The following is a 14,445-nucleotide window of genomic DNA, read 5'->3' as shown; positions in this document are numbered from 1 at the left end:
ATTGTGCGTTATAGCTGCCGATATTCCCACATTTCCAAAGTGTCTAGTGCTTTGAATAGAGTGCATAGTGCACAATGGCAATAATCATGCTAGTATAGCAGCAAACATACTTAATCATTTCAAGGATAGCAATAGTCATTTCTAACCCTTTGAATAAAGTGCAATGTGCATTATGACAACAGGTATTCTACAACATCCAAAATATCTAGTATCCTGCATAAAGTGCATTATGCATTATAGCAGCAGATGTTCTACATTTCCAAAGTGACTAGTACTCCAAATAAAGTGTATGGTGCATCGCAATGATCATTTAACAGTCTTCATTATTTAAACAACCTCTTTGCTAGAAAAAAGTGCTTAATGCTCACAATATACAAAACCATTTGATTTACTCCAAAACCTCTCAATCTTCGAATATATGAGATGTTAAAAGAGGGAGAAGAGAAGGAAAAGGTATAGCATATTTTTCAAGTGTTTAAAAGGAGCCTATAACAGATTGACAAAATGCACCCATTATCAAAAATATATGGGTCTAAATGTTAAAAAGCTTCCTACATGTTAAGAAATGTAAAAACTGTTATACAAGAGAGTGTATTAAAAGAAAGTATATTTCAAAGATAAGCAACCATACAGCGACATCATATTTTTTGGATAAAGTATCTATGTTCTTTTTTCATTTTTTGTTTTTGTTTTTTGTATGTATGTGTTACAAATATACCCAAAAACAGTTCCAATTTCCCACAAATGTATAGAGTTCCTCGTCCTTGTTATGACCACCTGGATTTTTTGTCTGGTAGTCGACGATGTATTTACATTCAGTTTGTCCCAACTTTAATTCTCGATTGCCTCCTCTCGGGTGTGGTAAGATTTTATCTATGCCGAAATATTTAAACGATGAAATATCTCTATTGTGCTTTTCTTCAAAATGCTTGGGGGTAAGTTGGATCTTTGTTTTTAATGGCCCGGAGATGTTGCAATATCCGACGTTTTACTTCTAGTTTTGTGCTGCCTATATACCAGAGGTTACAGCCACATGTAATCACATAGACTACATAAGTTGTTACACAGGTGATATGTTTTTTAATAATCACTTTCCTCTGGGTTCGTGGATGTACATAGTGTTTCAAAAACACCCCATGTTTGCAGGCCTTGCATGTTGTGCATTTGTAAAAAAAAAACCTGGTTATTTATTAACCATTGATTTGTTGTCTGTGTCGGGGTCGAGAAGAGACTTGGTGACAACTCTAATTGTAGTGATTTCACTTTTCTGAATGTTACACTGGCATTTTTCTGAATGTGTCCTGCAATATCTGGATCTCTTTGTAATAGCGTCCATCGTTTAGCCAGGATCTTCTGGATGTCTTTTGCCCCATTGTTGTAAGTTGTAATGAAGTGTATACTTTCAGATTTCGTTTCCTGTAATCTCTGTTCATTCTTCTACTTGCTTTTTCTGGAAATATCCGCTCGTGTTTGTTTGGCGCATTGATTAAAAGCACTACTGATCATATTGATAGTCGATTTCTTGTAGCCTCTTGCCATAAAATTGATCACTGTTGTTTTGGCATTCTTTTCAAAAGTTTTATTTTCGCTACAATTTCTTTTCATTCTTAAAAATTCACCATAAGGTATACTGTTTTTTAGACACTTCGGGTGTGCACTTTTCGCATGAAGCAATGAGTTTGTGCTTGTTGGTTTTCTGTAAGTTTCCGTCTTCATTACTTCATTTTTTATCATAATCCTAATGTCCAGAAAAACCACCTCTATTCGATCATGTTGTTTTGTGAATTTGAGATTGATATCATGTGCATTCAAGATGTTAAAAAAAGACATCCATTCCTGTTCACTGCCCTCCCACACTATAAACAAATCGTCAATATAGCGCTGCCAAAAGGCCACCTTGTTGGTATATGTAAAAAGAGATTCTTCAGAAAACAGCTTGGCTTCCCAGGCCCCCATAAAGAGGTTCGCGTACGTGGGTGCTACTGTCGTGCCCATAGCCGTTCCACACAATTGTTTATAATGTTGACCGTCGAACATGAAGGCATTATGTGTAAGACAGAAAAAGAGCATATCCAATAACATTTGTGAGTGGTCTCTAAAACTTAATGATCTGGTAGATAAAAATCTTTTGATAGCTTCCATGCCTTCCTGATGTCTGATGCATGTATATAAAGAGACCACATCCAAAGTTACTAATAGGTACCCTGGTTTCCATGGTATTTGATCGATTTGTTGGAGAAAGTCAGATGTATCCTTAATGTAGGATGGCAATGTCTGAACAAATGGAAACAAAAAATGATCCAGATATTTCGAGGTATTTTCTAACAGGGAGTCAATTGATGCAACTATTGGCCTCCCCGGCGGTGTTCTCTTGCATTTGTGGATTTTTGGTAAAAAATGTATTATTGGCAGAATTGGAAAGTTCTTTGTCAAAAAAGCCTTTTCTCGGGCAGTCAAATGGCCCATTTCATGCCATGTCGTAAGCTTCTGATCATACTCCATTTTGTATTACTTATATGGATTTGCAAGTAATTTTTCATAATTTCAGGGTGTCTAAGCTGGCGTAAGGTTTCTCGCTTATAGTTCAGCGTCTTCAAAATCACAACATTTCCTCCTTTATCCGATGAACGGATGACAATTGTTACATCTTGTTTTAAATTGTTTATAGCTACCCGTTCTTCTGAGGTTACATTGTGATGCATTTTGCTGTTCACAGAGACCAGTTTTTTTTAGGTCATCTATAATTAGATCCTCAATAAGTGCCATGTTGTTAGTTGGAGGAATAAATCTAGATTTTTTTCTTAAAAGGCTTGGTTCTGGCATATTAGTAAGGAGATCTTCGGGTACATCAGAAAACCATTCCAGATCAGATGCATTTGTATCTGTTATCTCTTCGTCATCTTCTTGTAATAATGATAACGTACGTAATGTTGGTATATCTCTGATAGTTAAGGCCGACGGCAATTCTGATTCTGAGTGACAAGATGTGTTGTTAAAGTTTGCTCCTATATATAGCATTTCCTGACCTGTGAAAGCAGAAGAGGGCCAAGGGACTAGATGGCCAAAGAACAAGCGATAATCTTGTATCGCGGCCATTTTAGGGTGCTAGCCACTTTTAGTAGCCATTCATGGTAAATGCAAGAGTGCACAAGAAAAATATCACAAAGCGGTAAAACTCACATAGCTGCGACCAGCTTGTCTTAGGTACAACGTCAAAGTAACAAGAAAGCTATCAGGTAGAAAGTTATAAGGATACAAAGTATACTGTAAGGTGATGTGTGCAATTGTAAAAATACAAAAATTCCAAAAGATAGACAAAGTCTATCATACTGACAGTCTTCGGGACTAGTCTGTTTCCCCATAAGAATTAGCAATATGGGCAAGGGAAGTAAAGCAGAAGGCTTTACTTACCTCCAAAAGTCAGGACAAGGTTACCAAATTAGCAACAACACAGTAGTTCCCTTAGGACTCTATGGAGGGACAGATGCAAGAAGAAAATCTTTCCTAACACCAGTTTGCCGCAGGAAGATGCTAATGATCATTACATAAATGACATTTTGTGGTTTAAGACACTCAAAATTAGCCAGACATTAAGCAAGTGGCTCTGTAGTCCCGGACTTCCAGAAGAATTACATAGTGGTCTCACCTTACTTTACAGTCCACAAACATTTTATTTCATTCACAAGAAATGTTTACCAATATCTTTAAACACAACTCTACAGACAAATAACATTTAACATAGTTCTCAGGAGAAAGTTAAGATTCATTTGAAGAGCGCCATACACTGCGATACGCCAGTAATATTGCATTCACCAGTACATAATGAATTAAAGGTCTTCCAGCTAACTTACTCTGAAGATACAGGGAATGTCTTTTCGGTTTGCGTGGATAACATCGGAAGCCAAGACAGAACTCACAGAAAACTCTTCATCCCTGCCAATGACAAAAATCAGACAGCTGAATATCATTAGGGTAAGCACAAGCTAATATTTATATAGTTAGAATATGTACCTATGTTAAAATCTCAATATTTTGTCTTGGACATATCGTAAATGTGCTAATTTGTTTTTCCATAGCACTTTTGCAAGTATGTTGTACAAGGTAGGAATGCACAAAAAGAAAACATGATGAAATACAAATAATAGTCTACAATAACTGAATCCAATGGCCCCCATGTTTCTTGTCCAAATTGTTAAGCTGCAAGTACATTATTTAATTTTATCATCTGATGAAGATGAAATCTTTTATTTTTTTGGTTCTTAAAAGTGTCAACATATGAACAAAATTAAAATGAATAAAATTGAATCTGCAAGGAGTACATTTGTTCTACCTCAAAAGGGTGAGTTTTGCAGTGCTTTACCTGTGTCGTACCTATGTCAGCAGGGCACAACTCTCGTGCCTTAGAAGTGCATAGAGCTGGTTCCCATTACGCAGTATCTACCGCTCAGCAAGGTGTTTAAAATACCATATACTCTAAAATGGCCATGCCACAAGATTTTCCACTGTCCTTTGACCATTTTAAGCCTTGGCCCTCTCAGATCCGGAATTGCCATATATGGAAAGCCCCTTCCTGGGCAAAGTGGCTCGGTCTTTTGGGAACCAGTCCACATTCGAGCCAAAGTGTGTCTGCTGCTGCGCAGATATTTCGGCAAGAATCGGTACATGATTGGATAGCCCCTGTCAATTTGAATGGCATCAATCGTTGCTTTTAGTGGACCTGGTGGCGACAAAAGGAGGACTCCTGCAGCAATTTGAGATATTATTGCTGGAGCCACGATCCCTGCAAAGAAGTGCATCTCGCTGTAGAGCTGTGGATGACCGTTGCAGCTGACCAGCATTGGCTCCAGCCAAGTCCCTGTGAATGCTCCTCTCTTCTGATCTCCAAAAGGTCTCGTCAGTACTTCGACCCCTAGACTGGAGGGAACAACCTGCACCTTCCTCTGCTATAAGATCCATGCCTGCTGAGCCTTCAGAAGTGTCCCTGGACCAACCGGTGGGCAGACCAGTTCTTTCCTGGTTCACGTTGCTGCAGTTGTCCCTGTTCCAAGTTCATCCTTGGAACTTGGTGGACCTTCAACTTGTGTAACGAGATGCCTGCTCCTGCAGTTGCAGCCTTCATGACTGAAGAGAAGCTTTGCAGGACCAGCTCTGTTCATCGCACATCTAGGATAGCCTGATGCCACCTGACCGCTGCAACCTGTCTTCATTGTATCCTGGAGGTCCCCTGAGGTCGCCTGTTCCGTGGAGGTCTTCATCCTGTCATGCCGAGGGTTTCCAGCAGTCCAGTCTTCAGAACCGTATCACCGTAGTCTGGGACCACAGACTAACCTGTCCCAATACTGAAGCCAAAAGTGACCTATGCACCCTCAGCCCCTGGACCTCCCTAGACCAGACACAGCATAGAAGTAAGTGGGCCCACTGGATTCAGGAACAGCTAAAGTGGTTGCTGAGAAAATCGGAATTAGGGGGGATGAGTTTGTATAGCTTTTTCTCCCCAGACCTCGCCATAGGGTTCTATGAGTGAAAATCTCTAACCCTATTACTCACTTGCCTGACTAATAAGAGTGGGGTGGTCTGGTCAAAGATCCCCTCCGGGCTTACCCTATAGTCTTGGGAGAGAAATGTATAAGAACTTAACTTCCCTTATTTCAGCTTCCGGAACACTTACTTACAAGCGTTGGCTTTGGCAACACTGGTTTGCCAATCACATAGAAAACCCTCATGCAAAGTACATATTGTGGAACTTGTGACTTTTGGGCACAAGGCCCCAATACTTAGTAGGGTTGGACTTTAAAGAAATAGGTACCTTGTTGTGGGTTTATCCTTTGCTCTACATGATTTACTTACCTTACTGTTTGCTATATTTTCTCACTGATCTTTCCAAACACTGTTATTTATAGTGTTGATTTTGACTTTGCCAACAAACCCATTACTGTTTCTAATGGTAAAGCTTTGGTATTCTTCTAGCCGAACCCCTAATATTGAATGGATATATGTATATGATAGTAGTTGTGTCATAATACTAACGTAAAGGTTTAATTGATTAGAGTTTATTCTATATGAGGTCTAAAAGTGGTGAATGTCTAGTTGCCTCCTAGAAAGTGCATGTTGGTCGGCAACCTATGGAAGAAAGGTTTGAATGAGCTTCTGGAGCAAAATAAGCACTCTAATATTATTTTAACAGCAGACTTTAATGCCACATTAGGCGCTAAGGACAGTATGGAGGAAGACCAACCTTTGCTGTTGGAACAATGTGGTACACCAGTCAGGAAATCATTTAAACAATAAGTCTGATGTAAGGGGTAGAGAGTTGGATCAGCTGTTGAATGAGTTTCACCTTGTGGAATTAAATGGGAGATGTGTCAGTGACTACCCACCAAGAAATACATTCCAACGGGTAAAGTGTACCTCAATAATCGACCACTGTTTGGTGGACAGTTACAGGTTTTCATGAGTCTCCTGTTTCTCAGTGGGAAATCATCTGGATAGTGATAATTTCCCACTCTCTTGAGTTTACGTACCCTAGTCAGTACTTAAAACAGGATCTTGATTGCCAAGTCCCTGTTCAGAATGCCCCGTGCAAGGGGAGTCAGGAACAGCTGCACATTATCATGTCCTCAATCAAAAATCAGGGAAATCATTAAAGATTTCAACTTTTTTTCAGAGGTTGGCAGTGATGCGATAGGGTGCTTTAAGGGGTTAGTTATGAGAATACATCAGGAATGTTTGAATTTGTATAATAGTAGAAGTGCATGGTATGGGGCGAAGAGCGCACACTGGTTTGATCAGGAATGTAGGATGATGAAAGGGGCAATATATAAAGCGGTTAAGGGAGGAGGAATAAACGCGGGACAGCTATATGCTCTCAAGAGCGATTATAAAAAGTTGTTAAGGAGGAAAAAGGGAGAGTTTACTCTGAAACAATGTTAGCAGATGGAGAGGGCCGTCACCTTAAAAGATTGAAAACTTTTTTGGAGGTTAGTAGCCAGGGGATTTGAATCCCTGTATGAACAAGAAACAGGTTTAATTTCCCCGGAAAGGTGGGTGTCACATTTTCTAATATTCTTTACGACCCCGATGGGGGGCTCTTTAGTAGATTGTAGATCAGGTGCTATAGTGTTCTGTAAAGAGATATTGGCTTGCATTAAGGCGTTACCAGCTGGAAAGGCCACTGGCCAGGATGGTCGGACTGTCTAAAATGGTATCAGAAATTGTGGGCACACATTTTGGTTAAACTTTTCAATGCCATCTCTTGGATCGGTGGAATACCAAGTTCTTGGAAAAACGACATAATAGTCCCGATTTTTAAAAAGGGATTCATAAATAACCCACATAGTTATTACCTCATTTCCCAGTTGGATATAACAAGCAACATTTGTAATACAGGTTTGAAAACTAGATTGATGGAATGGGCAGATTCCAATAATAGTTTGCAGCCTTCACATGCAGGGTTCAGGGAAAGTTTTTCAACAATGGATCATTGTTTCATTTTAAATGTCTGAATTGAAAAATATTGCATCATTCGTGGGGGCAGGTTATATGTTGCGTTCCTGGACTTCGAGAAAGCATTCAATTCGTTTGATAGGGAGGCCATATGGCAAAGATGAAGGATATGACAGTCCCCTCCCCAGAGTGCTGCAAATGATAATAAAATGTTATGTGAATACCCATGCAGTAGGCCGGGTTAGTAATGTGGGGCACTTTTGAAAGGAGTTTTACCACAAATCGATGTGTTTAGCAGGGCTGTTCCTTAGCCCCCCATTCTTTTTATTCTATTATTAGTCGCCTTTAACCCGATAATGGTAGGGTCTAAAGTCTGTCCCACTGTTTTAGGTAAGACCCATTTTGCATCTTCATTTTACGCCTATGATCCAGTTTCAATTGTTCTAACACATGTGGGTTTGCAGCAAACTTTAAATTGCGCAGAAAATAATTTTATAAGTAACAATCTAAAGTTAAATATGAACAAAATTGTGGTTTTTGAGAAAGGGAGTAAGAAAATTGACCATTCTTGGTTTTTAAGTGGTATACAAAATTGAGGTGGTGGATTCATTTTGTTATTTAGTTGTTTTGTTTGCAAAAAATGGGAATTGTACGAAACATCTCGATATGTTATGTAAGAAAGCCCAGTTAAGGATGGGAGGACTCTACCATAGATATGGGGGTCGAATCTTGCATAAATATTTAGAGGTGTACAGAATTAAGGTGAGGACTGTTCTGATATACATGGAAGTGAAATATGGGGCATTCAAAATGCGCCAAGCTTGAGGTTGTACAGAATAAAGGTTAACTGGCCTCCCACCGGGTACACCAAATAGCCCTCTCTACCTTGAATTAGGAATGCTCAAATTCGAAAACACAGGCAAGGATTAGGTTTGGTTCATTTTTTATGAAAAGGTTTTCTGGGGGATTCTGAGAACCCGAACATTCATAATGTATTAAGTGAATTTGCAAGGTCACGCTCCAGCTGTGGGTTTAGGTGGTATACTGAAGGGTGTACACTTCATAGGAACTGGGGGTTAGTTGATGTGAGTACACTGAAAGAAACCAGTTATACATCCCAAAGGTATGTGTTCAGACACAGAGCTTTGGGTGTCGATCGGAAGGAGGATCGGCCAACGGTCTCTGCCTTGGATCCGCCAAGATTGTTTTCTGCGTGGAGATGTGCTATAGTGCTAGGTGGGGAGGTGTGTAATCTCATATCACACGATTGTCAGAGATTTGTTTCGATGATCTGTTTAAATGTGCTCCCCTTAAATGCTCGTATTAAATGGGGGAAGGGAGAATCGACTAATCTTTGCTTTTGTGAAATGGCTGCTTTGGAGGATTTATGTTACTCGTTATTGATTTGCAAGTGTTTTATAGATCTCCATAAGTAATTGTTAAAACCTTATTTTATCAAGAATACTATTCAGTGTTGTGGGGTGACAATGCAGCATATTATGAATTGTAATTATGTTGATTTTATTGTTGATTTTACTTACAACTTGTGTGAATATGTTAAAGTTGCCTTGATTCATTGTGCAAGGTGTACATAAGACTGGCCTGATTTTTACTCAGCCCATTTGTAATTTGCTTGCATTCTGGGGGTATATGTATTGAACATACTCATTTCATTATTGTTTTTTTTTAAGAGATTTGTACTTTTTATAAGTGTTTCTATATGTGTATTGCTTTATTGTTAATAGAGAAATCCAATTTAATAAACTGAACTAGAGTGTATTCTAAAGGCTTACTAAAGATGTGTATATTGTTGTAAATCTTCTGTCTAATTGGAATTATTTCAGTGCTTTGTGTGTGTCAGATTGTACCCTAAGCCACGCTTACACCCTGCAGTGTACTGGCTGATGTGTATAGTGCACCTGAGTACTACTACAGAAGGGAAGTAGCTAAGCACTAGAATAGCAGATGGTGCAGAAGGGCTGAAATGGCTGTATGTGTCACCCAGTACTGAAATGAAGGAGCAGTAGTCAGATTAGTAGAGATTTCATACATTTTGTTTTATATTCTCATAAAAATAGGGAAATTAAAGAATAAAGAATTAAAGTTCAATAAAAACTAAAGAGAACATTCTGGGGAAAACGTGCAAAAAAACGATAAACAATAATAGAAAAATGCCAGTACTATATACGCCTCAGATCTGGACCAGGATCAACAGAATTGTTAGTCACTAAGTGACAGCAAAATGAAGAAAAATACAGTATTGCTGAAATGTTTCATTCGTAGAGATTAGGAATAAAACACATTTTGTTATGTAAGTGTACCTAACCTCATGGCAATTTGAGGAAAAAGGTTTGAGCTGTTGTCTGTTAAGGTCTGATGGCAACAAGGAAAGAAGAGCTTGGCCGCTTGTGGCAACTAACACACCGGAAAGCAACGGTCTACTTTAAATGCAGCAGATTTAATTTGATACAGATTTTTAAGGGTAGCTGAAAAGATCTGCAAACGAAGCGAGGTATTTATAAACTGATAAGTTTATTTCATGCGGGTCTGCCGGCAAAGTCTTTTCCCTCTGCCTCCACTAACCAACTGTCATTTGCAGTCACGTGATCATTCCTCCCTGAACAATAACAAGGGGAAAAGACGTGCGTGACGGCAGACTCACAAGCAGTATAATCTCTACAGTAGCGTTGCAGTTGGAAGAAGACAGATGAGACGGAATCCCTGAAACGTACACATGCTGCTCACACAGGTGAGCCTTTCTAAGCAGAATGGCCCCCAAGTGGGTGCTAGTATCCCAGGCCAAAGGGGATCACCTAATACTACCCACAATGACTTCGCGTTTGAACAGGGTTGCAAAGGTCAATATGAAAAAGCAGAGACTGCTTTCAGGGTGCTTACAACTAAACGCGGGTAAATCGAGGGGATTTCATGATGAGAAAAAAGGACAGTGGCAAAAAGCATATGGGATACATTACTCACCGTAATCGTATTTCTGATGCTCGTATCTGCTTATATTAAGATGTTCTGCAGTTTGACATCTTGTGGTAGTCACAGAGTATTACAAGATTTTTTTGCGAAACTTGAGAATGGACGTCGACAGGGTGTGTTAGTAATACAATCCCTAGTGTGGCGTGTACTGTACCCACGGTCGTTCACGCTTCGAGGTCCCTCAGATTGTTTGTTTCTGACATGAAGTTGCATGAAGTATAACGTGAGTACAGATGTGATAAAGCAGACAATGATGGACCAGAAAACATTGATGCGCCTTCAACTCCAGAAGGGGAGGTGCATGCGCCTCTAAGCCGATACAAGCATCAGAAATACGATTACGGTGAGTAATGTATCGCTTCTGAGGCTTGTAGATCTGCTTACATCACATGCTCTGCATACATTAGCAAGCAGTATCTGGAGAAGGAGGTGGGATGTAAGAAGGTACAGCAGCAAGTTGTTTTAGTACCGCTCGTACCACCTGTGAATCTGCTTTACAGTGAGTTTCAATGCAATAATGCTGTATGACTGGAACTCTGTGTAGCTGCTCTGCAGATGGCATCCAGGGGGACATTTGCAAGGAAGGAAGGGTAGCTCCGGTACCTCTGATAGAGTGAGCCCTGGGAGTGAAAGGCAAAGCTTTTTTGGATAGGGAATAGCAGAGTTGTATGTATTTGACTATCCATCTGGAGATGGTGCCTTTTGAGATATGATCACTTTCTCTACCAGGTGCTATGGAAACAAAGAGTTGGTATGTTTTCCTTAGGGGTTTAGTTTTGTTCACATAGTACAAGACTGCCCTCCGTACATCTAGTGTATGGAGGCTGCTTTCAGCTGAGTTCGATGGATTTTAAAAGAAGGTAGGACGGTTGATAGATTGATTAACATGGCACTTTGAAATGAATTTAGGTGAAAACCTAGAGTGTGTCCTCAGGACAATATTGTCCTTGTGGATTATGAAGAAAGGGTCTTGTACGGACAAGGCCTGTAGCTCACTGACTCGTCTTATAGAGGTGATGCAGTCTTGTAGGTCAAGTGTTTTGGGTTTGCCTTGTGCACTGGTTCAAAGGGCAGACCCATGAGTTTGGAGAGCACAGCATTAAGATCCTAACCCTAGTGCAGGGTTAGAAATGGGAGGGTATAGCCTCTTTACCCTTTCTATGAAGGCTTTAATGACAGGAACTTTCCACCAGGACACTTTGTTCTGTGAAGTGGTGTAAGCTGACAGAGCCGCCAGGTGTACCTTGATGGAGTTGAATACTAGGCCGGAGTCTAGTAGGTAAAGCATGTAATGCAGAATGTTGGCTGAAGAACATTCAATTGGATTTATGGATTGTGACCGCACAATATCACAAACCTCTTCCACTTGTTGAAGTAGCAGTGTCTGGTGCTGGGTTTCCATGCCTCCTTTAGGATATTCATACACCGTTGTGGAACATTTAAATGATGGAACTCTTTGACTTCAGGAGTCAGGCTGCCAAGTTCATAGATAGAGGGAAAAGACGGAGAGATGCTCCCTTGTATTGTGTTAGCATGTTGTAAGGGCACGGGATAGGGTTGCACATTGCCAGTTTGAGCAGATGTGGAAACCAAGATTGTCTCGTCCACATAGGAGCAACCAGGATTAAAGTAGCTTCGTTCCTGGTGCATCTTGTGCACTATTCTGCTCAGGAGTGGCTTTGATGGAAAAGCGTAAGTAAATTTCCCTGACCAGTTAATCTACAGGACGTTCCCCATTGGGCCCTGGTTGGGGAAACCTGCATGCAAAGTCTGGGCACTGTGCGTTCAGGCTTCTGGTGAACAAGTCGGTATGCCCCCATTGGGAGAAGATTCCATATAGAATTTCGCTGTTGGGTTGCCACTCGTGTTCTTCTGGTGGAGGGTATCTGCTGAGGGTGTCTGCCAGAGTATTGAGTGCCCATGGAACGTGTTGAGAGGTTAGGAATATGTTCCGCTTGAGTGCCCACTTTCATATTTTCTGGGATAGCTTGGATAGACTTGGAGAGTATGGGCCTCCCTGTTTGTTTATGTAGAACATGGCAGTGGTGCTGTTTGTGAGGACTTGCATCGTTTGTCCTGTATGATGTTGCTGAAAGGCTTGTAGAGCCTTGAGAACTGCCAGAAGTTCTAAGTAGGCTGTAGTGTGTGTCCACTAGCCGTGGGCTGTGTGATGGAGGAAGTGGGCTCCCCATCCGCCGAGTGAGGCATCTGTAGTTAGGATCGCTTGTGTTGGTGGAATGCAAAAGGGTTTTCCTTTTAGCAGGTTGTACCTGGACCACCAGCGAAGAGCTTGTATTAGGATTAGAGAAGGTAAAGCACAAAGTCAGAGGTAAGAAGAGTCTCTCAGGGAGCCAGGACAGCCAATGTTAGTTGAGCAAAGTCTAGGGGAGCTGAAGATCTTCTTGTAGGTAAGCAAAAGTCTTGCACAATGTTTTAGAAAAGTTTGTAGAAATGAAATCACTGAAGGATTACACGCTGGGAGGCTTGTTAGGGGCAAAGCTGCAAGCAACTCTGCAAGCAGAACCAAGATGAGTCTCAACTGAGAGCTAGCAAGGCTACACAACAAGAGGCAAGTCCCCTTGGTATTACAGTACCTTTGGTTTGAAGAAAACTGGATCCAGCTGGCTTCTGTTCCTGTGCAGGTCTGCAGATCCTGTGTTCCTGTGCCTCAGTCGTGGGGACAAGAGGAAGGATGTCTGGGGATTCCTGCACTACGAATGGAAAGTCGGCGGCAGCAATGTGCAAACTTCAGATCAGCGGCACTTCGCGGTTTCAACTCCTCGCGGCTCACGCAAACAGCACCACCGCAGTTCTCGGATACCTTAATGGACTTTCCTCGCATCTGGGGTCCAGCAAACTGTTGAGGTGGCTCAGGCTTGGTCAGTCCTGCTTCATGGGCATCCGGAGGATCTTCCTGGAGCTCTGGTATGACTTAAAAGAGATGCACTAGATCTGGTGTTCCTCTCCCTGGCAATCATGCGATCACTGCAGCAACAATGGAAGTACAGCCAGCTCTGAGAGGAGAATTGGGTGGGTTGACAAAACCTAGTTGGTTGGTGGCGCTGGCAATATGGTTGGTACCTCAGTAATGTCACTAGTTATTCGACAATTCAGTCCAGCGCCACCAACCAACTAGGTTTTGTCAACCCACTCAATTCTCCTCAAACTTCCTGGGAACCATGGAGTCTGGTTCCCTGACAAAACCATGTGCTAGGCTGCAGGCCTAACCTTTCACATAGACGACGAGTTGCGCTGGGGACCTATCTGTCCCGACACCTAGCTCCTCACCCCTTGTAAACAAGCTCTGAGAGGATGTCTAGACGAGTTCACTTTGGGGTTGATTGGTCCCACCAACCAAAGGGGGAGAAGTCGTCCATTGCAGGGCTTCTCTAGTCAAGGCTAATTCGAAGCTTCAGCAATGTGGTAGGGCTTCACCGGGCAAACCAACTATCCAGGAGTTGCAGAAAGCGTCTCCGCCAAGTTTTTCTTCGGATTCCTTCATCCAGTGGTCGACTCTGGCTTGCAAGCAAAAAGTCTTGCCTTTTATGCAGGTTTCTCCCATTCATTTGCAGCCTAGCTATCACTCACACAGCAGAGTGGCTGTACTCCAAGGACAGCCAGCCTGCCAATCACCTTTGGCTGCATTCCTCTAACCAAGGGGATGTAGCACAGGGAGTGTCGGGTGCTCCCTCAGTTCCTGCCCCTGCCAGACACACTTGTTCCAGAGGCGGGCTTCACCAGTGAATTCCGCCAAAGACAAAACGAACAAAGGGACCAAACCTGGTTTGGTGCGCAGAGTAAATCTCAAGAAGGACCTCTCCAACAAGAAATGGCGAAAAAAGAAGACCAAGTCCATTTTAACAAAATGGGCACCCATGGGTGTCTTACTGCAGCTGCAATTGCAGCCCGTGGTAAAAACACACAATGGTAGGAAAAAGTAAACCACTCACACCAGTCATTAATTGTAGAAAGGGTAACATAAAAATGTTACATGAGAAACTAGACAATGGGGAT

General features: G+C 41.6%; 1 protein-coding gene across 2 annotated transcripts in view; it reads right to left on the bottom strand.

The window, feature by feature from the left end:
• CDC42BPA (CDC42 binding protein kinase alpha) overlaps positions 1-14,445 on the bottom strand; it is a 1,600,792-nt gene that overhangs the window by 231,115 nt on the left and 1,355,232 nt on the right. For both annotated transcript variants that reach the window (XM_069608679.1, XM_069608678.1), the window contains one exon: positions 3,852-3,933. In XM_069608679.1, the coding sequence (XP_069464780.1) occupies positions 3,852-3,933 (82 nt within the window). The remainder of the gene's footprint in view (positions 1-3,851; positions 3,934-14,445) is intronic.

Source organism: Ambystoma mexicanum, chromosome 4q (assembly GCF_040938575.1).
Source record: "Ambystoma mexicanum isolate Mex_15411 chromosome 4q, UKY_AmexF1_1, whole genome shotgun sequence".
NCBI lineage: Eukaryota > Metazoa > Chordata > Amphibia > Caudata > Ambystomatidae > Ambystoma > Ambystoma mexicanum.
This window is presented reverse-complemented; position numbering and strand designations above follow the sequence as displayed.